Source organism: Eublepharis macularius, chromosome 14, assembly GCF_028583425.1.
Source record: "Eublepharis macularius isolate TG4126 chromosome 14, MPM_Emac_v1.0, whole genome shotgun sequence".
NCBI classification, from domain to species: Eukaryota; Metazoa; Chordata; class Lepidosauria; order Squamata; family Eublepharidae; genus Eublepharis; species Eublepharis macularius.
The window spans coordinates 58325072-58351392 of record NC_072803.1 but is presented as its reverse complement, the minus strand read 5'-3'; the positions used below and the strand labels follow the sequence as shown (position 1 = coordinate 58351392).

General features: G+C 45.3%; 2 protein-coding genes across 2 annotated transcripts; one reads left to right on the top strand and one right to left on the bottom strand.

Annotated features, from left to right (window-relative positions):
- The first annotated feature begins 910 nt into the window (after positions 1-910).
- SPOUT1 (SPOUT domain containing methyltransferase 1) lies at positions 911-17877 on the top strand. Its single transcript, XM_054997910.1, has 12 exons — positions 911-990; positions 3169-3211; positions 5231-5347; positions 6252-6411; positions 7967-8056; positions 8759-8808; positions 11119-11249; positions 13422-13494; positions 14679-14777; positions 15075-15177; positions 16309-16456; positions 17390-17877. The coding sequence occupies exons 1-12, from the start codon at positions 955-957 to the stop codon at positions 17498-17500; spliced, it is 1161 nt and encodes a 386-aa protein (XP_054853885.1). The 5' UTR covers positions 911-954; the 3' UTR covers positions 17501-17877.
- A 904-nt stretch (positions 17878-18781) lies between these two features.
- Positions 18782-24644, bottom strand: ENDOG (endonuclease G). The gene is made up of 3 exons (XM_054997935.1): positions 24033-24644; positions 21431-21540; positions 18782-19844 (listed from the first exon to the last, which is right to left on the bottom strand). The coding sequence occupies exons 1-3, from the start codon at positions 24561-24563 to the stop codon at positions 19559-19561; spliced, it is 927 nt and encodes a 308-aa protein (XP_054853910.1). The 5' UTR covers positions 24564-24644; the 3' UTR covers positions 18782-19558.
- Between the last annotated feature and the right edge of the window lie 1677 nt (positions 24645-26321).

Below are 26321 nucleotides of genomic sequence, written 5' to 3'. Positions count from 1 at the left end.
TATGTTCTTTGGTACTCATGGCTCCTTTGAAAGCTGGGTACCCATATTGCAATATTCAGTACAATCATTGAAAAGATCCAGAGGAGTTAGCCGTGTTAGTCTGTAGTAGCAAAATCAAAAAGAGTCCAGTAGCACCTTTAAGACTGACCAACTTTATTGTAGCATAAGCTTTCGAGAATCACGTTCTCTTCGTCAAATGCATGGAGGGCAAGAAGAAACTGGTCAGATATATAGGTGGAGAGGGGAGGGCGGAGTAGATGCAAACAGCAGCTTCTGATATGGAGTAACCGACTTCCTTAACAGAAGCAAATCTGACGAAGAGAACGTGATTCTCGAAAGCTTATGCTACAATAAAATTGGTTAGTCTTAAAGGTGCTACTGGACTCTTTTTGAAACTGATCTCCCTATCAGAAGCTACTGTTTGCATCTACTCCGCCCTCCCCTCTCCACCTATATATCTGACCAGTTTCTTCTTGCCCTCCATGCAGCTGACGAAGAGAACTGTGATTCTCGAAAGCTTATGCTACAGTAAAGTCGGTTAATCATTGAAAAGAAGCACTTGTCTGTCGCCTCCTTTTGCTTTGAAGAATCTGGGTAAGGGCAGAAGGGCACTTTTGTGTAACAAACCCATCCCACCTTCGATAGGTTTGAGCTGGGACTCTATCCCCTAAAACTATCAGCCGTATATTACAGCCCACTTGGATAACAAAGGCAAGTTTTTCCCCCAGGCAGAAAATGAGCGGCCCTTCCTTCCCTGCACCCACAGCGCGGAAGAGACAGAGCTGGAAGCAGGACACGCCCCCCGCCTTTTATCGCGTCTTTTAACCTCCTCCCCTACGTGACGTCACAATGCGGGCGGGACGACGTCGCGTTCTACTCCGCCCTTTGATCTAATCCGGCCAAGCCGCCAAAAGGCAGCCGAGACGGAAGCGGCAAGAGTCGGTCGCTGGGAATATGGCGGAGAGGCGCGGCGTGAAGCCCTTGCGGGAGGTACACGTGGGTTCGAGGCGGCCGGAGGGTGCCGCTGGCGCTCAGCCGGTTAAAGGGGTGGAGGGGGGAGCCTCGGTTGGGGGAACGGATGAGAGGAGAGAGAAGCCTTAACTCTGGATGGAGCGGGAACGTGGTCAGACCCGAAGGGGTACATGGCTTGGAGGCTAGTCCCTGGGAGGCCCGCCAGCAGCACATGGCGTATGAGCCCTGCTCGCCGCGGCTGGGCTTGCGAGGTAGACTGCCCTGGGACACGGAAGTTCCATTCTCAGCTAAGAGCAGTAAACGGGTTGCGAAATTATCTAAGGCTGAAATGGCTTTCTATGGGGAGAAGAGATGCACCGTGTCCCGGCGATCTGTTTTCTAACAGTGCCCAGCCTTTAGCTCAGCCCGTACGACGGCAGCAGCTTCTCGCTCTTGTCTGTCTAACAGCAACTGGTCATTCAAGGGAGAAACAAAAGAGGTCTCAGGGTATGATCATAAGGCGTTTTCTTGCAAGCCTATTTAAAATAGTACCGATGTCGGGTTGCCCTCTCTTTCCTTCCGAGGAGCACCAGCAAAACATGGAAGGATCCCCTTGAAAATACAAAAGCAGTCTCTGTCCCATCTGGCACCTTCATTTTAGTGGAAAATTACCAACCAAGGAGTGTGACTTTCCTTAGAGTGGTTGTGAGGATAGAATGTGGGAAAGAATCATATGTGACGCCTTAACTTCTTTGGAGAAAAGTGGGATAGATATGTGGCAGAATTAGGGTTACCAACCTCCAGGTAGTGACTGGAGATCTCCCGGAATTACAACTGGTCTCCAGGCCACAGCAGTCAGTTCACCTGGAGAAAATGGCTACTTTGGGGGGTGGGCTGTATGGAATTATGCCATGCCAAGGTCCTTTCCCTCCCCAGACCACACTTTCTCCAGGTTTCACGCCCTATATCTCCAGGAATTTCCCAGCTTGGAGCTGGCAACCCTAGGCAGAATTGCATATTTTAGAATTGCGTACCACAGAACTCCAACTGTCATTCTTATCCAAGGGTATTCTAAATACCAGATCCTTCAACTGAATAAGGTAGATGAGAGTAGCAGGCAGAGCATAAATTTAACCACAATAGATAAACCTTCACATGCAGGGACAGCCTGCCTTTAAATAATGGGGAATGGCTTGATGTGGATGAAGGTGGTGGTTTTGTCTGAAAGCTACCCTAAATCTATTTTTTTTGTATGTGTTTTACTAGTTTTCCATATAGATAACATTAGAAAATAGGAAAAAAGAGAAAGGATACAAAAAAAATTCATTAAGCTTGCTTACATTAAAATTCTAGTTCTCCATATCTCATACTTTATCCTACCAGATATTTGACTGTGGTTACTGATACTTCATTAAAATATTGCCTTACTACATTTTAGTCTCTATATTTATCTTTAATCCAGTTGTAGAAGGGAGTCCATAAAGCAGAAAATCTTCTTCCATTTGTCCTTTCATCAATGTGGTTAATTTGTCCATTTCATTATCCATTATCTTCGCTATTAATTCTTCTTGTGGAGGTATTATTTGACATTTCCAGTAAGATGCTAATAAAATTCTGGCCTCTGTTACACCATGAATTGTGAAGCAGTTCTATTCTTTGTTCATATCTGGCATACAGTTTAACAAAAATGTCTCTGGTTTGAAGGTAATTGAAGTCTGTAGAATAGTTTGCAACAATGTGTGCCCCATTATCCAAAATCTATGCACCTCTTTACAGGACCACTACATATGAAAAAATGTCCCTGTATGTTTCCCACATTTCCAACACTTATTTGACATGTTGAAAGCTACCACAAATCTATACAGCTCAGGTTTGTCTCCTCTGACTGGTAGAGGCTTTCAGGGGTCTGAGGCAAGAGAAAGATCTTTTTCAGCTCTATCTACTTAAGATGCTGGGGATCAAACCTGCGACCTTCTGTGTGCAGAGCCACAGTCTGAAAGTGGAGCTGCTTGCAATGTGGAAATAAGGAGATTTGAATTTCCCCCTACCATTGCAGGGATCCGTAGAGTGCCCTAGTTGTAGGGCTGGGCAATGGATCACCTTCCTTGATGCACAACAAGTGAACTCATCCAAGTGGGTGTGCCAGGAACACCCTTGTATTGCAATTGTATTCTATTGCACCCTAGTTATTGCACTTTCTACCGTTGTCTTCTCTAGGGTGAAGAAAGAAAGATTGACTGGCGCAAATGGAAGCAAGAAAGTAAGGATGTTTGTTGAGTCCCTGGAGCTGTTCTTAGATTTTAAATTTTTACAGTTGCAGTTTGTTTTGTTAAAAGCAAGCTTATTTTTCTTACGAGGTGGCCAGTCCACCATGAGGCACATTCAGAACCAGAAAATGACCTTTTAGGCAGTGTTGTGGGTTTTCCAGAAGACTTGGCTTTGTTAAATTTTAGAGAAAATTATCCAATGCCCTTAGTAGAGTGTAATGTAACTTTTTAAACTTATATTTCGTAAACAAAAATGTAGAAGTTCCCCGTGTAAATTTTATGTTCCAGCAGCAATGAAGATGTGATCTGAAATATTTGATTTGGGGAAAAAAATTAAGTGTGGCTTAAATGTTCTATTCAAATAAATTCAAAACTTTATGTAGAAATGATAATAATAATAATAACATTATATACCGTCCTTCAGGACAACTTGATGCCCACTCAGAGCTTTTTACAAAGTATGTGATTATTATCCCCACAACAAAACACCCTGTGAGGTGAGTGGGGCTGAGAGAGCTCTGAGAGAGCTGTGACTAACCCAAGGTCACCCAGCTGACTTCAAGCGGAGGAGTGGGGAATCAAACCTGGCTCTCCAGATTAGAGTCCCGCGCTCTTAACCGCTACACCAAACTGGAATGATACCTGTAAAAAATTAAAGACAATATAGCATGTACATTATTTAAACTTAAGAGAGAGAGAGAAAAGACCAAAGGCACAGAAAACTGTCGCCACACTAATTTTACACTTCCAAAAAACTGTGCTTGCTGTGTCTTGGCAGGGGTTGTCTTATTCATCTAATTCAACAGAATGTAACTCTCTTCCCTGGAAGTCATTTGGACCCCTTAGTTTCACTGTCGCTCTCCACAGCATCACTTGCTTTACTAGTTAGTTCCATATCAGATTGGTGACTATAATATCCTTTTCCACCATGTGAGAAGATTTTAGCTTTGGGTTTGTTTTGACCTTTACAGTTTATTGGATGAATGAATAACTTGATTTTTAAATTTGGGTTGTTATATGTACTTGTGGTTTCATTCCCTCCAACTCCCGTTTTCAGAGCAATACATACATGTCTGTCGCTCACAATTCCTAGGGATAATCACCTAAAAACATTCATTACAATTTTGAAACTGCAGGCTTGCCCAATGTTGTATTGACCTTGACACCTATTCACTGTTATTAGTTTTATCAAACTGTGACTCTTCAGTATTGGAAATTTTTCTGCCCCACATTTCTTCTTTTGAGTATATTTTAAGTAAAATTTAGGAAAACAGTTGCTATTCGATGTTCTTTGGTGCCGTTAGATAGAGAGGGGAAAGGTGCCGAAAAGGGCAACCACAACAATCCAGGAGCCAGTGTGTCTTCCCTGTGAGGAGAAGCTGAAGAATTTGGGGGTTCTCAGTTTAAAAATTGGATGAGGAGGAAACAACATAGAGGTTTATAAAATGTTAAATAGTGTGGAGAAAGTGGCTAGAGAAAACTTGCTTTCCTTTTCTCAAAGTACTGAAACTTGGTCAGTTGATGGGCAGGCCAAAAAGTACTTTGCATAACGCAGAGTTAGCCTGTGGAACTCACTGCCACATTTATTATTTTATTTTTTACCCTTTTATACTGTCTGTCTCTCAAACAATGCCTGAAGTGGTTTACAGCATTAAAAACAATAAATATTATTTATTAAAACTAAAAAAAAACACTACAACTGAGGGGTACACAAAAATGCAACCAATCGTAAAAGAAATTAAAAAAAATGGATGATGTCTGCTAGCTTGGGTGGATTCAAATGGGGATTACACAGATTCATGGATGAAAGATCAATTAGTGGTTTTAATCAGGAGACATTTGCGGGGGTTGAGTGCTTAGACAGAGCATCAGATCCTTGTGTGTGGGGGGGGGAACCCTAGTCTTAAATTTCCTGAGTCCCATTAATTCCAGTATCCTCTACCTTTTGAGTAGTGTTTAAATCCCACTCTCTATCTTCATTTGTTTCTTTTGCCCTTCCTTTCCTCTCCTAGAAAAGGAGGAGAAGAAAAAATGGAAAGAGAGAAAGCTGTTGCGAAAACTAGAAAAGAAGAGAATGCAAGAGCTGACAGAGAAACAGAAAGAAGAGGTGAAGCCGGAGGAAGAGAAAGGTAGCTCTTCTTATGAATATGATGGAGCTTGGATTGAGTACCTGTTTATTTAGGGGAGGGGCTGCCACTCAGTGGAAGAGCATCCGCGTGGCATGCAGAAGGTCTCAGGTTCAGTCCCTGCCATCTCTAGCTAAAAGCCTCAGGGAGCAGGTGATGAGGAAGTCCTCCACCTATAACCCTGGAAAGCCACTGCCGATCTGAGTAGACAGGATTACCCGTGAGGAACCAGGGGGCTGGTTCAGTATAAGAGAGCTTCATATGTTCATCACCTCCTGGAGAGAGCGGGGATAGTATAGTGGTGCAGTGGAATAGTACAGCCCTTCCTTAAATCCCTCTGTTGGCTCCCCATCCTCTCCCAAATCCAGTGTGAAGTCCTTGCAGAGTGCTCCATGGCCCTGCCCTCCCTCTCCACTTGAATCCCAATGTATCCCGATCAGTATCCTTTGCTACATCCGTTTCACTTCCCTCCAGCTCTCACAGAGGACTCTGCCCTTTGCAGACCCTGATGCCTCAAACTGCCTTCCAGAACGTTTGCACGAAGTGGCTTCTCTTGCCTCTTTCTCAAAATTCTCCTGTTCTGGCACTACCCCTTGGATCTCACTCCCCTATGCAAGCCAAGCTGAAATACATGTGTGGCTTGAATGAACGCATTGCCTCAAGCCTCTTTATTCCTGCCTTCACCTCTTTCCCTTCTCTTACGTCAAGTTTTAGATTGTAAGACGCTCCGAGGAAGGGGCCTGCCTCATACTGGTCTGCAATGTGCCAAGCGCATTAATGTGCTTCCTAAGACACTGCTTTGAACGGAATGCCAGTGTGAATGGTCTTTTGGTGACTGGCTTGAAAGGCTGCTGTCATCTTAATGGGGATTCTGACTTTGCAATCTTAACCACATCTTGTTTCCTAGGGCGCCACTATACGGTCAGCGTCGCCCTTCCAGGCTCCATTCTCAACAACGCGCAGTCGCCAGAGCTCCGGACATACCTCGCCGGTCAGATTGCCAGGGCCTGCGCCATCTTTTGCGTGGACGAGATTGTGGTGTTTGATGAGCAAGGAGAAGATTCAAAGTGAGGAGCCACCCTGTTTAGTTACTGAGGTGAACCTTGGTCCCAGCCCATGTCAGTTTTTTCGTTCCTTTCTACAGTTTTCTGCACGGAACACAGAAAGGAAATGGAATCTATGCTCCAGTGTGCACAGCAGGCATGAAACAAGATTCCATATGGTCAGAGGCTTCTGGCTGACTGTAATCTGTTGGTTCCATGAAATGCTATGCATTTGTTATGAGCCTGGGCCTTTGTAGTGAGGCCTTCGGGGAAGCCTGTGCTGGAGTGATTACGGGGCCTATATTTCCCAGGTCCCGTTTGGACCCTGTGATTGGTTAACGGGATTTAGAGGGGGAAATTGCACCAATAGAGAAGTAGGGGGGTGGAAGGGATAAAAGGCCTTGCCACAGTGGGAGGGGTTCACTGCTAGGGAGTACAGCTGAGGAGAGGCTGCTGCAGAGTTGCCAGATCCAGGTTGGGAAATTCCTGGAGATTTGGGGGGTGGAGCCTGAAGAGGGTGGGGTTTGGTGAGGGGAGGGGCCTCAGTGGGGTATAATTCAAAGCAGCCATTTTCTCCAGGGGAACTCATCTCTGTTGCCTAGAGATCAGTTGTAATTCTGGGAGATCTCCAACTATCACCTGGAGGCTGGCAAGCTTAGGTGAGATGGTTTAAAGCCAGTCACCAGGAGACAGCTAGGAACAGTCTAGTTAGACGAGGTAGGGTGTTTTGTTTTGTTTGTTCACCAACCTTTATTGTTCTCCTTATTCTACAGAGTTTGGAACATCAGTTATTACTAAACCCTTTAAATAAAATTGTTTATTATTCTGCCTGGGTCCTCACACCTTCCGAGGAAACCTGTACAGAGTGGTGGCAGCCCACAGAGAGCTTCCCTGGTCCCTGCCTGCTGTGACAGCATTGGTTGGAGAACCCAGTTCTAGACCCCCCTTTGTATTGCTGGTGACTTGTTCCCTTACTTATTTGTTCTCCCTCTGGCAGCATGGGGATCTTTCTTGCCACTGCAAGGGGGAAACAAGGAAGTCGCTGCTCTGCAACTTGTTGATACTCTTGTTTGGCATAAGAGGAATCTCCAGGATGCTGGAAGCCGGGAGGGGGCGGGGACTGGAATGAGGACTGGGAATGATTTGTTAGAACCAATAGCCACTACAGAGTGGTGGTGGCTTCCTGTAAACTGGTCCTCTATTTTCCTTCTGTTGTATCACATTGGCTACGCACAAAAATCATTAGGAAGTCTTGGATCTGAATATAACCTTGGCCACAAACCAACTAGATAATCCTGAGACAAGCTGCTTTCTCTCCGCTCCCCGCCCCACCAATCTGTGATGGCAATAATGTCCTACCGTATAATACATGTGGTGCTTTAAAAATGAAAACGTGCTGTATAAATGAGATTAAATAATATAATATTTCTCTGCCAAACGGCCCAGATTTGGTTATGTGCCAGATAAATTTGGAGCTTGGCATTTTCTCATGCAATGGGCTCCATGATGGAAACAATCTCGGTGTGTGGTTGGAACAGAGAACCTGGGATTCAAGGGTTGTGCTGTTTTGCCCTTTCAGGACTACAGAAGGAGAGTTTGAGGGGGTCAAGAAGAGGGGGCAAGCCTGCGTGCAGTTGGCCCGGATTTTACAGTACCTGGAGTGTCCCCAGTAAGTCCCGCAGGAGAGCTATGAATAAACAGTTTCAGTATTACCGAGGGCTGCTGAGCTGAATGATGGTTCCGGACGGAAACTGGAAGAAATTAACATCTTGGGGCAGAGAATGGTGCTGTTTCAAAGGTTTGGTTGGTTTGCCAGATGATCTTGGTTGCTGTTTCTATCAGTATAAGAAGAGTCCTGCTGGACAAGACCACAGGAACATTTGTTTTTTATGGAGCTCAACCAGATACCCCTGGAAGTCTGCAGGCAGGGCGTGAAAACAATAGCTGCGGTTTGTTTCTTGGCAGCTGGTTTTCGGAGGTGCACTGCTTCTGAACACGGAGGTTTTATTTAGTCATCGTGGCAACAGATCTTTTGTCCCATCTCCTTTTAACAACCTCTAAGTTAGCAGCTGTCACTACACCTTGTGGCAATGAGTTTCATATGTTCATTATCCATGCATGATGTATCATGAATTGACTGCCCATCAATTGCATTGTATGGTGCTTTAAGTTTCTGTCATATGGGATAGGGAGAAAAAGTCCTCCATGCTGTGCATAATTTTATAACCCTCTATCATATCACCCCTCTAAACTGAAAAGCCCCAAATGTTTAAGCCTCTCTTTGCTAGAACCGTGCTCTGACCCTTTTGCCACTTTGGTTATCCCCAATAAATGAAATGTGGCTTGCTTGTTCTTTTTTTTTTTTTAACAGATACCTAAGGAAGTCTTTTTTCCCAAAACACCAGGATCTACAGTTTGCAGGTAAGGTTTGCAGTCTTTGCTCTAGGCTTTACACCAGGGTGGATTAGATTTAAATCACTAGTCAGTAAGGCTAGATTTAAATCATGGTTTTCTACATAAAGACTCCTCACACTTAGCTTCTTGTGCTGATCTACTGCCAACAATCTTCTATTCATTGAATTTTTTGAAACAGCACTTAAGAGGTAAGGGGTTGTTTCCATGTACAAAGATTTGCAAAGGAACAATGGGATTAAGGTCTTTTTCTTAACTGTGTATGTTTATTTTAAAGTACAAAGATTTGCAAAGGAACAATGGAATTAATGTCTTTTTCACAACTGTATGTTTATTTTATAACCTTTTTGCTATGAAGAAGAGACGTGATATCTGCAGACACAAATTCACAGCTTTGAGAACTGTAAAACCAAGCATCTGTGATAAAATCTTCTAGATAGAAAAATTGCCCAATAATCTTACAGAAACCTCTGGACATTGTGAATGGGTTAATGGAATTTGTTTACCAAAAAATGTAAACATTGCATGAGGCTACATAATTAAAAACTAATCCTTATTTCATGATGATAACCTTTGGACTATAATGTATCTTAAACAGAAAACTCTTTAGACAGATTTTTCCTCAAAAAACATTTTATTTAAAAAAATACAATTTAAATAAAAAAATCTGATTTAAATAAAAAAATCCATTTTTAATTTTTTTTTAAAAAATCATTGATGTTTATCCACCCTGCTTTATGCAGTCTCGAACATACATCTTACTAGACAGTGATAATAATTCCAAGATTTCTGTTCCGGTTTTGCTTCATGGGCACTCGCCAATCTTGCCTCCTTCCTGCCTTGGTTTCCGCACCAAAGTGCCCTCTTGGCCCTTCCCAACTCTGATCTCCACCTAATTCCCGGATTAGGCCCCTTTTCTGTGTTAATTCTTTTTTCCCTCTGAGATTCAGGTTTTTAGTAAATTCTTCTATTCGTGACCCAGCTTGACCGGCTCCTCTCTTGCTCGTGATTCTCCTTTTCCCTCCCTCTCTGCATGTTTATCAATCTCTGACTGCCATCTCACTGGCCAGAGATTGGGTCATTTCAGGGTACAGGCACAGCAGTTACTAAACTGTAAGCTCACTGTGTTCGTAGCAGGAATCAGCAGTAGTCCTTCCCTAGAGAGCATCTGGTACCAGTGGGTAACCTCTGGTTCCTGGCCATGCGATAAACCTAGGGCTGCCAGTCCCCTGGTGGTGGCAGAGGATCCCCCACTCTCAGCCTCTACCCCCTGCCACCACTCACTTGGCCGGTGGGGGGAAAGGGCCAGGGAACCGGCGCCAGAGGCAAAAACCCTCCTGGGCCACCGTGCCGTGGGCATGCTCCCAGTGGGCACGACAACTTCATTTCCAGAAATGATGTCACCGCACCTGCTGGAAGCGTGCACATGTTTTGCTCTCGCTGGGAGTGTGTGCATGGTTTGCGTGCATGCAAGAAGATCAGCAGGGTAAGTGCCAGGTCATCCCCGCCTCCTGCTAGGAGGGTAAGAAGACCTGGAAACCCTAGATAAACCAAAGGTTGCCGACATGGCAGTCACCAGCACCTATCCTGGTGCCCACCCAGAGTTTTTAGAAAGAGGGGGGTCAGGTGGGACACCTGCCCAGCAGGCTTTTGATTGCTCATTGGTGATCTGATTGGTTGTGCAGATTAAAATAACATTGTTTTGGTGGCAGCTCACTCTTTCCCTGTAAAATTCTTTCCCCCTCTCTGGCTTTTCTTTCCCTGTAAAATTATTCCTCCTGTCCTCTGCACTTGGGCTTCCTCTGTGTATGTGATTGGCTGCACCTCCCACAGCGGCCATTTTGTGGCTGTGCTCCCCAGCCTGTGTCAGAATTCCAGAGGTGCCCACAGGTTCAAAAAGGTCGGGGACCCCACCATAAACTTGTCTCTTCCAGTTAATAGGCTGAGTGATCAGTTCTTTCTCCTGGGGAGGGTAAGGGTAGAAGGTTGATCCGGAGTATTTTGTCGCCCCAGGCTAGGGACACCAGCCCTCTCCTGGGCTTGCGCCGCTGACAGCCAGGTCCAAGGCAAGTCCCTGCAGCAACTGGGCCTGGCAGCTAGCAGCACCTCCTCTGCTGCTGATGCCCGAGAGCAAATCAGACCCCTGTGGAGAATCGGTGCCCTTCCAGCGTGCATCCAAGCAGTTGCTTGAGTAACTTGGCTGGAGAACGAATGCACAGTGACTGTGGGATAACACTGAGGCAGTGTCTGCCTTGTACATTATGATTCATAGCCTTCAAAATCCATTTGCACGGCTACATATTTCTGTTCTCGTTTCAGGACTCCTGAACCCTTTAGACAGTCCCCATCATGTGCGGATAGACGAGGAATCGGAGTACCGTGAAGGGGTGGTTTTGGCGCGGCCTACCAAGCCAGGCCGAGGGTCCTTTGTTAACTGTGGGATGCGGAAGGTAACGCACGGTGCAATGCTCTGGCCCCTGATTTTGAACCCTACAAGCCTGCCCAGCCGTGATCTAAGATGAGTTGCTGGTGCCCTGCTTTGCACACTCACAGTAGCACAACTGAGACTGGCAGGTTTGCAAGATGCGGCTTTTTTAGTATTCCTTGCCCCAGGAGATCTTTCAGGCCCCCCAACTTGGGCCTTCTGGACACTGGCAAAAGCCATTTTATTTTGGAAAGCCTTTGGAATGTTTCATTCCCCAAAGCTCTTTCCATCTGTGGATAACTGCCGATATGGCAACTGCTGCTTAAAAAAACAAACTTTGCTGTTTTTTAAAACTATTAACTGCTGATTTGATGACTGCTTTTACTGTAGTGCTAGCTACTGTTCTGAATCATACAGATTTTTTTTTAAATGCTTCATGGTTTTATAATATTTTAATCACTATTTGGCCTGCTGGGGATACATACATTAGGCAACCTGTATGCTTCCTTCAGTGGGACAACTGGGGTGGGGAGTCTGAGACTGGGGAAATGGCACGGTGGGGAATAGCTGTGGTCCCAGTTTGAATGGCGTGGTTGGCCTGTAACTGCTATTTACCTGTTTAAAAACAACACTTGACCCGTTTGCTGATCCAGCATCTCATTTTACCGATTGTAACCTTCACTGCCTGGGTCCTTAAGACCAGCCAAAACAGGCCTCCTACTGGGGAAGAGTGTTGCCCCCCCAGACTGTTGTCATCTGGTAGCTGGCCCCCCTGCTTCACAGATGTATCTTTTTTAAAAAAATAATAATTTTTATTGATAATACTTATTCTCCGTACAATGATTAAACAGAATTTGTACAATGTAAAATACAACTAACACATTACAAAATTCTAAACTTTTAAAATTCCCAGTTTCAAAATTACAACATTCTAAAAATTTCAAACTGTCAGACTTTCATAATTACAAAATTTCTGAGAGAGTTGATAACTAGTACATAACTATGAAAAAGTTTGCAAAGTGATGAAATACATGCAGAGGAGTTAGCCGTGTTAGTCTGTAGTAGCAAAATCAAAGAGTCCAGTAGCACCTTTAAGACTAACCAACTTTATTGTAGCATAAGCTTTCGAGAATGTCAGATGCATGGAGGGCAAGAAGAAACTGGTCAGATATATAGGTGGAGAGGGCGGAGTAGATGCAAACAGTAGCTTCTGATATGGAGATCAGTTTGCTTCTGTTAAGGAAGTCAGTTACTTCTGATAATGAGATAACCATTCAGTCTCTATTCAATCCCAGCCTGACTGAGTCAAATTTACATATGAATTCCAATTCAGCAGCTTCCCGTTGGATTTTGTTTTTGAGAGGTTTCTGTTGAACTACAGTGACCTTTAAATCCTTGATGGAATGTCCTGGTAGATTGAAGTGTTCTCCCACTGGTTTCTGGATGTTGCCATTTTTAATGTCAGATTTACAAATATTTTAAACCTATTCTGAAACCTGAAAGAACTTTAGACCTGGATGAGAATTGCTACTTTCTAGATACTCAAAAAAATGGAAACTACTTCTCCACAAAATTTGTACTATATGGAAAATGCTCTGCCTGATAAATCTTATCAGCCAATTTTTCAGAGATAAAATTATCCCAAATTTTTGTGAGCCAATTTTCAGGGACTCGCTTAGACTTCCATAAGGTCGCAATGGCACTCTTTGCAGCAACCAATACAGTTGCTATAAGGTCCCTACGTACCAAAGGAATGTGGACCGGGTTTGTTTCCCATTGATCAAGGAAAATGATTTCTGGTGACAAGAATGGAATAGCCTGTCATTATTTGGATTTCTTTAAGGATGTATCTTATAATATGCAATATAAGCACGACCGTCCTTTTCAGACTTTACTGCACTGATACGTTTTAATCTAATTTACGCTATCTCTTTTTATTGTATTTATTACACTCTGAGCCCGCTTGCAGGGAGAGTGGAATATAAATTGAATAAAATAAATACCAATCAAGAAAAAAAGCTGCAAACCCAATGGTGCCAAATGGCATTTGACCAAAGCCATTGGGTAGAAAAGTTATTAAAATAGTTGTGACAAATGTGACACGGAACAGAAAGTGTGTGTTGTTCTACAAAAGAAGATAAAAATAGGTTGGTTTAACATCTGTGCTGTCTCAAACATACTGCATTTCTTTTTGCAGGAGGTGCAGATAGACAAGCAGCTGGAGTCTGGCCTTCGGGTCACGGTGCGGCTTGAGAAGCAGCAAAATCCTGGTAATTATCTACAGTCTATCCAAACCCTGTGCACCTGGCATGGGCTTTCGGGGACCACAGTTCTCTTTGTCAGATGCATCTGACGGGGAGAGCTGTGGTTATCGAAGGCTTATACTGCATTGGAATTGGATGGTCTCGCTGTTTTACTGCTACAAACTAACATGGCAAACTCCTTTGAAGCCTCACACCAAAAGGAGATGTTTACATTTACTAGCAAAGGAATGTTTTGGTTGCATCCTCCCTCTCCCCCCCCCCAATTGCATCTTCTCTCTCCTCCCCTCCTCCCTCCTCCTCTTCTATATTTGACCAGTTTCTGTACCATGCATCTGACGAAGAGAACTTGATTCTCAAGAGCTTATGCTACAATAAAATTGGTTAGTCTTAAAGGTGCTACTGGACTCTTTTTGATTTTGCTACCACAGACTAACATGGCTAACTCCTCTGCATCCCAAACCCTGTGCACACCCAATCATTTGAAACTTGAAATATAAAATGTGTGGGTCAGATAGACTGGAAATTTAGTTCAAGCTTGGAACTAGGAGTAGGGAGAACTTGATTCAAATCCTGATTTAAGTTCACTGGGTTTCCTTGGATCAGTCACTCATAGATTAATCTGCCTCACAGGGTTGTTGTGTATAAAATGGAGGAAGGGGAACCACCCAGATCACTGGGTGAGACGCAGAGCCACCCTGAGATAGTCGGAAGATGGCAGCACACAGCAGGGTCTTTTCACTGGTGGCTTCAATACCTTGGATCTGGCTCCTTCCTTTTTGTCTTTTAGGAGGAGAGTTTAAAGTGTTCTTCTTCCCAGAATCTGGGTTGGCTGATTTGATCTTTGGTTGCCAGGTGGGATTGACTGGATTGTGTGTTCCTGCCAGTTTTCTCTTTTGATGCCTGGGTTGTTGCTCTCTCGGTTTTATTTGGACATTTTTCATGGATTGTAACAGCGTTTGACAATTTAAGCTGCTTTGACAATACTCCCTGTACTGAAAAGAAGGCTGCAGATATTGCAAGGAAGAAATATAAAATAAATGCATTGTGACAATGTGGCATGGGGTAGAGGGAAACGAACTGGTGTGCCAAGGAACAGGCCATGCTTATTGGCGTCCAGTGATCCATCACTGCTGCAAATTCTGGTGCTTTTGGCTAATTGCACGGTGCTGATCTGTCCACTTCCCTTCCAGATAGCAAAACACAGAAGGGCACAGTAGTGTCCTCGCACCAACCCCGAACCGTTTCAGGCCTTTACTGGGGTTACAGCGTTCGTTTGGCTTCCTGCCTGAGTGAGTACGCATCTTGTTTGACTTCTCTCAAATTACCATTCATGTCATAATAAGGCTGGCATATTTGCCATACTTTCTTTGCTTCCCCTGGCAGGGGAAAACACCCAGATATTTTTAGGAAAAGCTGAAACCGTAGTGGCCTGTATCTGACTGCTCGGGAGGGGTTGGAAGCCTTCCTGCAGCCTAAGGAGCCATCCTCTGACTTCAGTGACTGATCTGGTCACCGGCTCAGGGGGTCAAATCTGTTGAACATCATTGCCCGACAAACGATTGGAAGGCTTCTGTCCGTTTCTCCAGGTGCCGTGTTCGCGGAATGCCCTTTCAAAGAAGGCTACGATCTCTCCATTGGGACCTCTGAGCGGGGGACCTCTGTGGACCACGCCACTCTGCCTTCTTTCAGGTAACCAGACGGGGTTCCTTGGTTATCAGCTGTATTCCTCGTTGTGTCCTCAAGCAGGGCCGGAAGCCTTAGTGTGTCTAGCAGGCCTCTTTGTTTCTTTTTATTTATTTATTTTTTATTTTCAGAACAAAGAGGGGTACAAAAGAAGAAAAGGGAATAACAGGGTCAGAGGAACATTAAGATTTTGCACTACAAGAGTTATAATGCACTACAAGAGTAATAATAAAATAGAGAGTACACAGAACATACCTTAATCGGAGTTCATCAATTTTATATCTCCTATTTCAACTCATGTGTGTCTTCTCAAACTAAATACGATCTTTTCCCTATAAAGTATTTAATTGTAGATCAACTAAAGGTCAAAACAAGTGGTCTCCCTGTACATTCTAACTGTTATATCTTAGTATGGTCTAATACTTCTATACAGATCGTTTGTCTAGCTTGACTATTTTGCCAAAGTTCCATATCATGCATTCTACCTCATCACTGATATTTAACCAATTTCATCTTATCAAAACCTATCCAATCTATAACAATATAGCAGGATGCCATCTTATTCTGGTTTCTAAAACTAAGACAATTTATGCATTTGATCCTTTGTAAGCAAAATCCCCATTTCTCTTCGAATTCTCTCATTGGTCTTCTGTTTAAATAGCTTGTTAATTTTGCCATCGCTGCATATTCTGCCATTTTCTCTCTCCAGATTTCCTTAGTTGGGCATTCATTTTCCTTCCATCTGGTTGCAAATATCACCCTTGCCGTAGTAGGCCTCTTTGTTTCTTCTAGGGCTGGCTGCAGATTTTGACAAGGCACAAACCGTTCACAGACCCTTTCCTACTCGCCTCACATCATAGACATGTTTCTTGTGGCTCTGATCTGGCCACCCCATCACAGATCCACATCAGGGAATGAAATGCAGCTTCCTTCTTGTCATGTTCCCGGGGCTTCTGGACCAGTGGGGGAGGGAGTGCCTAGAGCAGGCAGCGGAATGTGGTTATTTTGTGCGGTTCTTCTGTGCGGTGCTTCCTCTGCCGCCTCTAGTCAAGGGACCAGCATCTCCCGTCAAAGGTGGGCCCTCTTGCCTTGCTCTGGGAACCATCCTGATCCCAGAATTTTCTGTCTCTCTTCCAGCCATGCTCTGATCGTTTTTGGTGGTTTGCAAGGCCTAGAAGCTGGTGTGGACGCCGACCCAAACTTGGAGGTCTCTGATCCGAGCACCGTGTTTGACCTTTATTTGAACACCTGTCCGGGACAAGGCAGTCGCACCATCAGGACTGAGGTATTGCATTCTCTGTCTTACCCTCTCTTGTGAGCTTGGGGCGGGATGTGGAACAATCTGTCTCTGGAAGGACTCACAACAGTACTAAAGATTGTCACCCTTTTTGGAGTAGGCCACTTAAAGGTAAAGGTGCAAGCACGGAGTCATTACTGACCCGTGGGGGGATGTTGCATCACGACGTCTTCTTGCAAACTTTTGTTACGGGGTGGTTTTCTTCAGTGATCTTTATCATGGCCAGGGCTTTTTTTCTGGGAAAAGAGGTGGTGGAACTCAGTGGGTTGCCAGCACAGGGGGCAACTCTTGGCGGGAGGTGGTGCCTCTAGTACCACATGTGCGCTCGCAAAGTGCACGCATGCTCCCAGGGCCAGTGACGTCACTGACGCGGAGGGCAATCTAAACTCCCCTCTGTCTGGAGATCAGGGGGTGGGGCCACCAGCCATGTGTCCATTATCAAGAGGTTCTGGAACTCCGTTCCACCGCATTCCAGCTGGGAAAAAGCCCTGATCATGGCTATGTAAAACCTGACAATATTACTAGCCCCATACTGCAAGTGAGGGAAGGGAGGCTGAGAGGAAGAGAAATTAACTTGTCTAATGCAACCCTGCTGACTTTTGAAGTGAGCAAAGCAAAAATAAGGTTCCTCCGAGTCTGGAAAGCTACCCAATGAACAAGAAATACCTCCGAGGTACACTAAAGATAAATTGAGTATTTTTTTTAAAAAAATGTCGAACCACTATAGTTTCACCACAGGGTGGTTACTTGAAACCTCCAGAGATGCAGTTCACAATGAATCAATCCTTTTTCTGTTGTTCTCTTGTAAATTGTGCCTCTTGTAAAGGCCGTAATCCTCTGGGTCTTAGCTGGGGCTGAGTGTTTCGCACATCGCCTGTACCAATCCATTTCTCAAGGCTGCTGTTCTGAATTTCCTTTTAGGAAGCAATACTCATCTCTCTGTCAGCGCTAAGGCCCCGGATCGATGAAACAGCAAAGAAAAGCAGGGGCAACGGAAATGAAGCGTCCCAGCCAGAAAATGTGACAAGTTGAATGCTTCCTGTCTCCCCCCTACCCGTGTCTTTGGTGGCTAAGCTGAAAAAGAAGGCAGTGGGGGACTTAACTTCCCCCAACTGCTTGATCATCATTCCCACCACCTCTAAGGGCCAGGAAATAGGCCAAAATGGGCTGGTATGGTGGAAACAACGGATCATCCAGATGCAAACCGAGGAGGAACTGGGTGAACTGTGAAATCGGCCGAAGAAATGAGAAAGGTTCTGTTTGGAACAGCAGCCTGTACTTCTACGTCTGTTATTCAGGCACCGCACTCATATTTTGCATAGTCTGCCATGCAGACTTTCAAGGAACATGGAGTTTTAAAATAAAGCATTTTTGGCATAATCAAATACGGTATTGCAGAAATATCTTAATAAAATGGGCAACTTTTAATATACGTGATGTTTTGGGATGAACTGTTTTCTGACTTGCAAGAAATGAATGATACTCCGTTGTTTCCTTTAATGAGGGAAAGGCATGTACATTTCTCTAGTTGTTTTAAGACCAAAGTTTGATCTCGTGGGCTGTCATGGATGCCGTCCAGAGAGGACGGGATTGAGATGAGAGAATTGCACTGCTATTTTATGCAGAGTTACTCTGGTCTAAACCCACTGAAAGCAATGATGAAGTAACTGCCTAGGACTGTCCTGTAATCTGGTGCAGGACATTTCATCAGTTGTGGCAATGGCTTCAGTTTGTTAAATAAAGCCTCAGAATTAACCAGGAAGTCTTCAGGGCCACGTCTTTCCTCTCTCATACTGAGCAGAAAGAGAGAAGGCCCATGTGGTTCTACTGTTTTTGCCTGATCTAGACATCAAGCCTCACCGATTTGTTCTGTTGCCAGCAAACTGAGGATTCTAAACTACTGTTTTTAACACTGCTTTATTAGGTACGAACCACAACTTTGTCGCTTCATTGGATGTCATGACAAACTGGTTTGTCCTGGGCTACGAAGCCCACGCTAGGTGCATGGCTCAGGAAGCTCGGGATTCCTGGCTTGTTCTCATATGGATGCAGCTGTGTGTGAACATGAGCAAGCTTGCAGTGCTGCCCCCCAGCCCCACTTCTACCTTGTTTGGGGGCAGAAAGGCAATCCCACCTTCAGCTCTTTCACAGGATGCTTATTCATGGCTTGGCGTGTAGGGAAGGGAGTTCTCTTATGTGCCTGAAATCATAATGTAACATGTTGGATAAGACTCATGAAAAGTAATATACACTACTCTAAAAACATATATTTTTTTTAAAAAGTAGACTCTTTGCAGGCCAACTGAACCCATGTTCAGCATTTTCACTTGATTTTATTTAGAACAGCATTTGCAGGAACTGGTAGCAAAATCAACTTAAGTTCTATGGGCAGAGCTGCATGCTCCCTTGGCCAGTTTGCTACGGTCACACAAATGCAAAGTCCAAAGACATATGGAAGCTTTGGCATGTCTTCCAGGTCTCCCCCTAGCTAGCTGCTTTACTTCCACCAAGCTTATTTTATGATTTGGAGACCAGCTGCAATAAAAATGCACAGGGGGAGGGTGTGTGTGTGCTGAGCAGAAGCAGTGAGAGGGAGACAGAGTTCAGCACTCCCCGCCTGAGCTGACTGGCTCCTGCAAAAACTCACGGAGAGTTCAGAACTGCAGCTGCGTCTCATGACATCTACTTCTGCCCTGCTGTCAGCCACTAAAAACAAAGTTGCTTTCATCCCCCTTTCAGTGGTACCCTTAAAAGAGCAAATTGCTGTTACATGGGGAGCAAATCCCACCATGGTACAGCTTTCTCAGGCCTGCCTCCTCCACTGCTGTAGAACCCCAGACACCTTCCTGATAGGGAAGCCTGACAGCTGACACCACTATCTTGAAGCCTGTGCCAGACGGAAGAGCGATTTCCCCCCTGCCCCGCCCCAACAGATCCCGGGCAGATCTGGGACCAGCAGTCGCATGTTGCAAGGTCTCTCTAAAGGGCAGCTGGACAGAAAATTAATTCCACATTAGTACCAAACCAAGTGCTACAGCAAAAGTGTTTGGCTCAGTGGCAATGGCTGTCCGCCATCAGTTTTGGGGAAGATTAGGTCTTGCTGCCGGCAGTGATAGCTTTCAGGTTGCTCGTCCTCTTCAGGATGTTGGGGACAAAGAGCAGGCCCGACGCCCGTTCAATGCTCTCGATGGGAACCAGAAACCGCTCGAGCGGGAGCGTCTCATCCACAGGGCTGTTGGGCATGACGTAAGAACGCAGCTCTATCTCCCCGCCGGGCTTCTCCAGAATCAGCACTTTGAAGAAGTGAGTGGGGACAGCCACGTGGCTTTTGCCGATCACCTGGTACTTCACGTACATCTTCCCGTCTGCCTCCATCCTGCACAGACAATAGCAGGTGAGAAGCCATGGACTCAAAATCCTCACTGCTGTCAATATTGTGGAATTAGAATTATATATACTATAAAAATCTTATATAATTAAAAGGTATATAGAATAAAAGTTATGGAGTTAGAATAAAATAAAGTTGGAAGGAAGTAGAAAGAAAATATACTTGTTGGAGATTTCAAACCATCTGCTACGTTTAGGATAAGTGACCAGGGGAATGTACCAGCCTGTAGGTAGTTGGTTAAAATTGCCTTGGTTATTGTACCAAGATAATCAGATAAGGGGAAAGTTAACGAAGTCATAAGGAGAAAATAGGTCAGTTTGAATATATTAGTTAAATAAAGATCAAAAATATTAAAAGGTTAAGGAGTTGGTATATTAACATAAGATGACATAAGGGTTTGTGGTTTATGTATAACTGATATATTAACATAAAATGTGTAGGATAGTGTAACGTAAGAAGAAATCGACTAATAAGGAAAGGACAACCAATAGGGACTCAACCGATGGGAAAGAGACACCTCTGATTCAATACTCGTGTCCAATAATAAATAAGTGGTGACTGTGCTATTGATTCTTTGAGTTCCAGGAACCGAATGACGACTGGAACGCCATTGGTTGCAATAAACTTTGCCCTCTTAACCTACAAAAGCTGTGTGTCCCTTAATTGGGGAGGGTACCCACGGTAGAAAGGCAATATTTTTCCAACAATACGACTGGATGAGAGGGGTGAACTCATCCTATTCCACAGCACCTTCATAAATAGCTAATGTGTCATTCTAGAGTGAAACTGATTGTGTGTTTTCATCAAGTCAGTGCAACTCAAAAGGACAGGCCAGCATCAAGGCTCAGCTTGATCAGGGATCTGCTGTGACCCACAGCCTAGCAGAAGGGCTACTCCGATGGGAAGCAGCACGGTACAGAGGTTAGAATTTTGGACTAGGATCTGGGAGGCCCAGGTTGGAATCTCCACTTTGCCATGGAAGCTCGCTGGGCAACCTCAGCCTAACCTTCCTCACAGGGTTGTTGTAAGGATAATACAGAAGAGAATGGTGTGTGCTGTTTGGGGTCCCCATTGGGGGGGAAAGGTGAGGAATAAATAAAAACTTTTGTCAATTAAATTATACAATTTCAGTGTGTTAGATTGTTCATCAGCATCAGACACAGGGCTTTTTTTCAGCTGGAACGTGGTGGAACGGAGTTCCAGAACCTCTTGAAAATGGTCACATGGCTGGTGGCCCCGCCCCTGATCTCCAGACAGAGGGGAGTTTAGATTGACCGGCGTGGAGGGCAATCTAAACTCCCCTCTGTCTGGAGATCAGGGGGCGGGGCCACCAGCCATGTGACCATTTTCTCCGAGGGCAACCCACTGAGTTCCACCACCTCTTTTCCCAGAAAAAAAAGCCCTGATCAGACATAACCCCTTAGCTGGTTCAAAAGAATGGTTTCCCTTGAACGTTGGTTTCCTGGTTCTGTGGCAGGTCTTGATGATGCCTTTGCATTCTGAGCCATTCTAGAAGATTGCAACTAATGCGATTGCTTGATAAATTAGCTATTTAAAAACAAAGTCATTTTTACCTGGGGAGAAAAAGTGGTCCAGTGCAGACATAGACATTCTTGTTATATTTAGTCAAGCTCCTGCTGTACTTCTCCAGGTTGTTCCAGGCATTCTGGTTCAGATGAGGATTCTAGAAACGAAATAAATTCCCAAATTGTCTAGCTGAGTATCAAAAGTAGAAGTGGCACCAATAATTTAAAGAAGGTGAAGAGTAAAGCTTGATCTACGGGTGTCAAAGAATAAGATGACAGAATGGACTATACCATCGTGTGGGGGGGAAGGCCTCTGCAAATTGAAAGCTAGCTAGCAGGGTAACAATACCGGCTGCAGCGATGAGTCTATTTGTGGAGGAACAGAGATTTTAATCTCTCTTCTCTTCCCAGATGTTTTTACTTCTGAGCAGGTTTGCAAAGTTTGTTGTATCAAGCTTATGATGAGTTTCAAAAGAGTTAAAAGTTATTCATGTTTTGAGCAGAGAACTTTCCAACTGCCCTTAAGATAACATTCTGCCACTAAGGACAGATCTGAATTAAATTTCTGGGGCAGACTCAGGTGGACGGGGGGTTGCCCTTTATACATTCCATCTGTGAGAGCTGTGGGCTGGAAGATTTTCTCAAATGGAAATATTTCCTATGCTTAATTTACCATTGATAAAGATTGTTTTATAAAATTGGTAACAATGAAGGAATGTCATTGCCAATACAATGACAGTTGCAGTAAATGGTTTTCAGGTGATTGTCCCCGGGATTGGTTTGAGAGAATACATGTGTATTTTATTGCTCTGTAAATTGTGTGTGTGGTTGATGTCAACCCCAGTACCTATATAGAGCTGGAGCACCCTCCCTATGAGAAAAGAGGGCTAAAGGGCCTTGTTTAGAAAGAAGACCAGGGCTTTTTTTCCTGGGAAAAGAGGTGGTGGAACCCAGGACCGCACAAAGACGTCACTTTGGGTCAGCTGGAACAAGGGGGGAGTTTTTTAAAGTTGTGCAGAGGGCAATCTCAACTCCCCTCTGTCTGGAGATCAGGGGGCGGGGCCACTGGCCATGTGACCATTTTCAAGAGGTGCCGGAACTCTGTTCCACCACGTTCCTGCTGAAAAAATGCCCTGAAGAAGACAATTAACGGGGGATATCAGAGAGGTTTATAAAATTATGCACGGGGTAGAGCAAAAGGAACTTTTCCCCCTCCCTGTCTCACAATAAAACAACCAAGGAGAAGAATCTGATGGACACAAAACAAAAAACATCTTTACTCAACAATAAATAAAATTGTGAAATTTAATTACAGCTAACGGATTAATTTAATTAATTTAATTACAGCTACGGATTAGCTACTGAACGTAGTCATATAGGATGGATTGAAATTTGATTTCCCTTCATTCTAAAAAAAATTAAGTATTCAAATCCTGTAGCCACTTTTTAATGAGATCTGTGGATTTTTATTATTTTTAATGATGTTCATTATTTATTGTATTTAATTGTGTTTTTTATGATGTTGTGTGACCCACCCTGAGCCTGCTTGAAGGGAGGGAAGGATATAAATCAAACTAAATAAATAAAGAGCCAAATCCTTGCTCCCCAGCAAGGAGTTTTGCCAGCCAGAACTAACTGCTGTAGATTTTTTCCAACAGTCCAACACAGCTCTTAGCAACTGGTGGGACTTTTGGCCGTTCCTCTTAATAAACCTTCCAATTGATCAGAACTGATCTAGACTTGATGTGAGTGGTAGGGCAGAATGGGCTTTATCATTTCAGGAAACGGGGGGGGGGGGGTTAAAATATCACAAACAGCGTTCAAAATCTAAAGAACCATCAGTTACTGACCCAAGACAGCTCATGGCTGAATGCTGACCCCCCCCCCTCCAGTAGCACAGCTCATTCTAAGAGCAGGACCACAAGTGACAAAAGGCACAGATTGGACACTTGTCAGCTTCCCTCAAGTTTTGATGGGAAATGTAGGCAGCTTGGCGGAATGTTGGACAAGTGACAGTTGAAAAGTCCATTGGACAGCAGTCGGAGAGCCAAGCTGCAAGACCAGGACGCCTACATTTCCCATCAAAACTTGAGGGAAGCTGACAAGTGTCCAATCTGTGCCTTTTGTCACTTGTGGTTCTGCTCTAACTCTTCATTCAAGTGGTGCAGACCAATGAGGTCCCACCATTGCATTCTATGACGCTTTATGGACGGACATGTGGGCACTTCTCCGAGCCCATGCAAAACCCCAGTGAGGTAGGCTAGGCTTAGTGAGAGTGGCTCAAAGAGTTTCTCTACACAGAACATCTTACACAGGGAAGCTCAGGGACACTCAAGTGACTTAAGAGCCAAGCTACAAGTGACGCCTGACACAGGTTGGACACTTGTCAGCTTCCCTCAAGTTTTGATGGGAAATGTAGGCGTCTTGGTCTTGCAGCTGTAAAACCAGAACATTTCCCATCAAAAGTTGAGGGAAGCTGACAAGTGTCCAACCTGTGTCAGGCGTCACTTGTAGCTTGGCTCTGAGCGAGAACAGCCAGCCCCATTCATCAAGAACTTTACCTTCCACCAGAGTTCGCTCTCCACCAAAGCAAAGGGAACAAAATCTGGTTTGTCTGCCTGTGGGGGAAAGGAGCAGCTCCGCGCCATACCTGGGGGGCGATATTGCTCAAGTAGAAAGTGTCCAGCATGGCTTTCTGGCTCCACTTGTGGTTGGCGGCGGCGGCCAGATGGCCCCGGTCGAAGCCGCTGCCCCGGTAATCGGCGTTGGTGGCCCGGTGGTACTCGTGCACAGAGTCGTCCTCGCGGAAGTCGCAAGCGGCGCGGTCGGAGCCGCCGCTCAGGCCGGCCGCGTTGAGCTGCTCCACCACCCAGAGGGCGCTCCGGTTGCGCGGATCGTAGCACAGCACGTAGGAGTCCCGGCTCCGCAGCTGCGACAGCCCCGGGAGGCCGTACTTGGTGAGCTCCCCACCCCGCGTCGCGTCCGCGGGCGCCAGCGGCAGAGGGGTGGCGGCGGCCACTACCGGCAGCACCGGCAGCCGAGCCAGCAGCCCCGTCGCTGCTGCTGCCTCCTCTGCCTGGCGCTGCTGCGGCCGCCGCCCGGTCAGCCCCACTCCGAGCCCCAGGCCGAGGGCCAGGGAAGCGGCCGGCGCCAGCCACCGGCTGCTCCAGAAGCGCTTCATCGCGGCTGCCGGTTGCAACCCCTTCCGCGAGGCCGGGGGCTTCTAATTAGAGCGAACGGAACGCGCAGCCTCCAACGTTCTCACCGGAATAAAAAAGGATACAATCTCACCACCTTTGCTAGGAGGAGGGCGCCCCGTCTCCTCTCGCGAAGCCGTCTTAAAAGGGCAATGGCTCTCAGTGGTGAGCTGCTGGGGCCCCTGCTTGGAGTTGACGGAGAAACTTTGGGGAGAGAATGAGCGCGGGCTACTTTCTTACTTCCAAGGAAACGCGCGCAGGATCGGGCTGCATAGTCAAAACCTCATGTTGCCTTGTGAAAGAGTGCCAGAGCGTTAACCTGGACAGGTTGCCAAGCGCGGGGGCAGTGTCTCTAAGGCAGCATTGCCCCGTTAAGGCTCCTGAAATCGGCCCAGCCCGGTGACTCTTTCTGTCCTTGCAACACTTACTAATGGGGGGAAAGGAAGAAAACTGATTGACCTGAAGCGTGCTAGAATGGGTAATTCCAAAAACCCCAACCCAAAATTGGTTTTTGTACCAACATCATAGTCTTACTGTTTACAGTAAGCGGGCCTTTCTCTGAAGTAGTCCTGGAAACTGAAATTTCAGAAAGAACTCGTAATTTGTTATGTATAGCTTTTTATGTAGATCCCTGTCAGGTAAGGATGAAGGAACCGGCTTATGTTTAGCATACAGAAAACTGAAAGGAACTCTGTGGGAAGGGCCGTCCCATGGAAGAAGGAGTTCTGCTGCTCTGGAGGGCAAGCCTAAGTCAAACAGGGTAAAGTTAGAGGGTGTTTTCTTCACTATGCTGGGGGTTGGACTGGATGATCTATAAAGCTCCTAGCAAAGCACTTGCCTTAACTCAAAAAGTTCTTATTTTGGTTCCTCCAAGTTGGAAATTTCTTTCCCTGTGAATTAACGTGCCTGTTTATAATTTCTGTGGGAATAGTTAAAAAGTTCCTAACAACCTCCTAACCTGTGCAGCGTCCTAAAGCGGCTCAGAAGAATTGCCTCTCCTTTGCAGATTTGAAGGTGTGGGCGGAAGGTGAAGGCTGAAGCCCAATGCTGGTTTTGAAGAAGCAAGCCCCCCTGGGAGCAGTAGTATTTCTAGTAAAGCAAAGACAGGTAGAACTACAGTCTTGGCAACAGCACGGAAGATGCCTGCGTCTAATAAGGGCTTTCCTGGCTTACACGCTATTTATGCTGCTGATCCCATGCTTAGCCGCTTCAACTGATATAGCTAGAATTTCCCATTCTGAGAACACTAGCCTCTGGCACCTTCAGGGAGATGTGGACCGACTGTAGGCTTCTGGAGGTGTTTTCTGTAAAGGTCATCCTTGTCTCATGTTTTTGAAATGAGAACGCACTCCGTCTTAACAGTTGGACACAACTTATCCAGGAACAGACCGTCTCCAGTTCAAGTAACTCAGGCGGGTGGCTGAGGAATCACTTCTTGTCCGAGTACACCATAGTGAGCTGTGGAATATCCCACATGCCATTCCCGGGTATGTTTCAAGCTCAAGAAAACATTATGCGCGGCTGGAGGGGGAGCACTTCCTATGCACAGTGATCCTGAGATGAACTGTGGCCTTATGGAGCTCTAAAAAGCAGCTTTCTGCACCTGCTGTGTGCCCGAGGAGACAGCGAGGCCCACGGGAACCCAGAACTGACTCATTCAAAACTTAACATGTAGTCTCTCAAATAGCGAAGACCTGTCGACATGCAAGAGATGTTCAGTGTACATTGTTAAGAACATGTGA

Excerpts from the sequence above, each read along its gene's own strand:
- ENDOG (XM_054997935.1), bottom strand. The coding sequence starts at position 24,563 with ATGAAGCGCTTCTGGAGCAGCCGGTGGCTGGCGCCGGCCGCTTCCCTG. Across the intron at positions 21,541-24,032 it reads TGAGCAATATCGCCCCCCAG|AATCCTCATCTGAACCAGAA; the intron begins GTATGGCGCGGA and ends TTTCGTTTCTAG. Across the intron at positions 19,845-21,430 it reads GGACCACTTTTTCTCCCCAG|GATGGAGGCAGACGGGAAGA; the intron begins GTAAAAATGACT and ends TTGTCTGTGCAG.
- SPOUT1 (XM_054997910.1), top strand. The coding sequence starts at position 955 with ATGGCGGAGAGGCGCGGCGTGAAGCCCTTGCGGGAG. Across the intron at positions 5,348-6,251 it reads GAAGCCGGAGGAAGAGAAAG|GGCGCCACTATACGGTCAGC; the intron begins GTAGCTCTTCTT and ends CTTGTTTCCTAG. Across the intron at positions 14,778-15,074 it reads TCGTTTGGCTTCCTGCCTGA|GTGCCGTGTTCGCGGAATGC; the intron begins GTGAGTACGCAT and ends CCGTTTCTCCAG.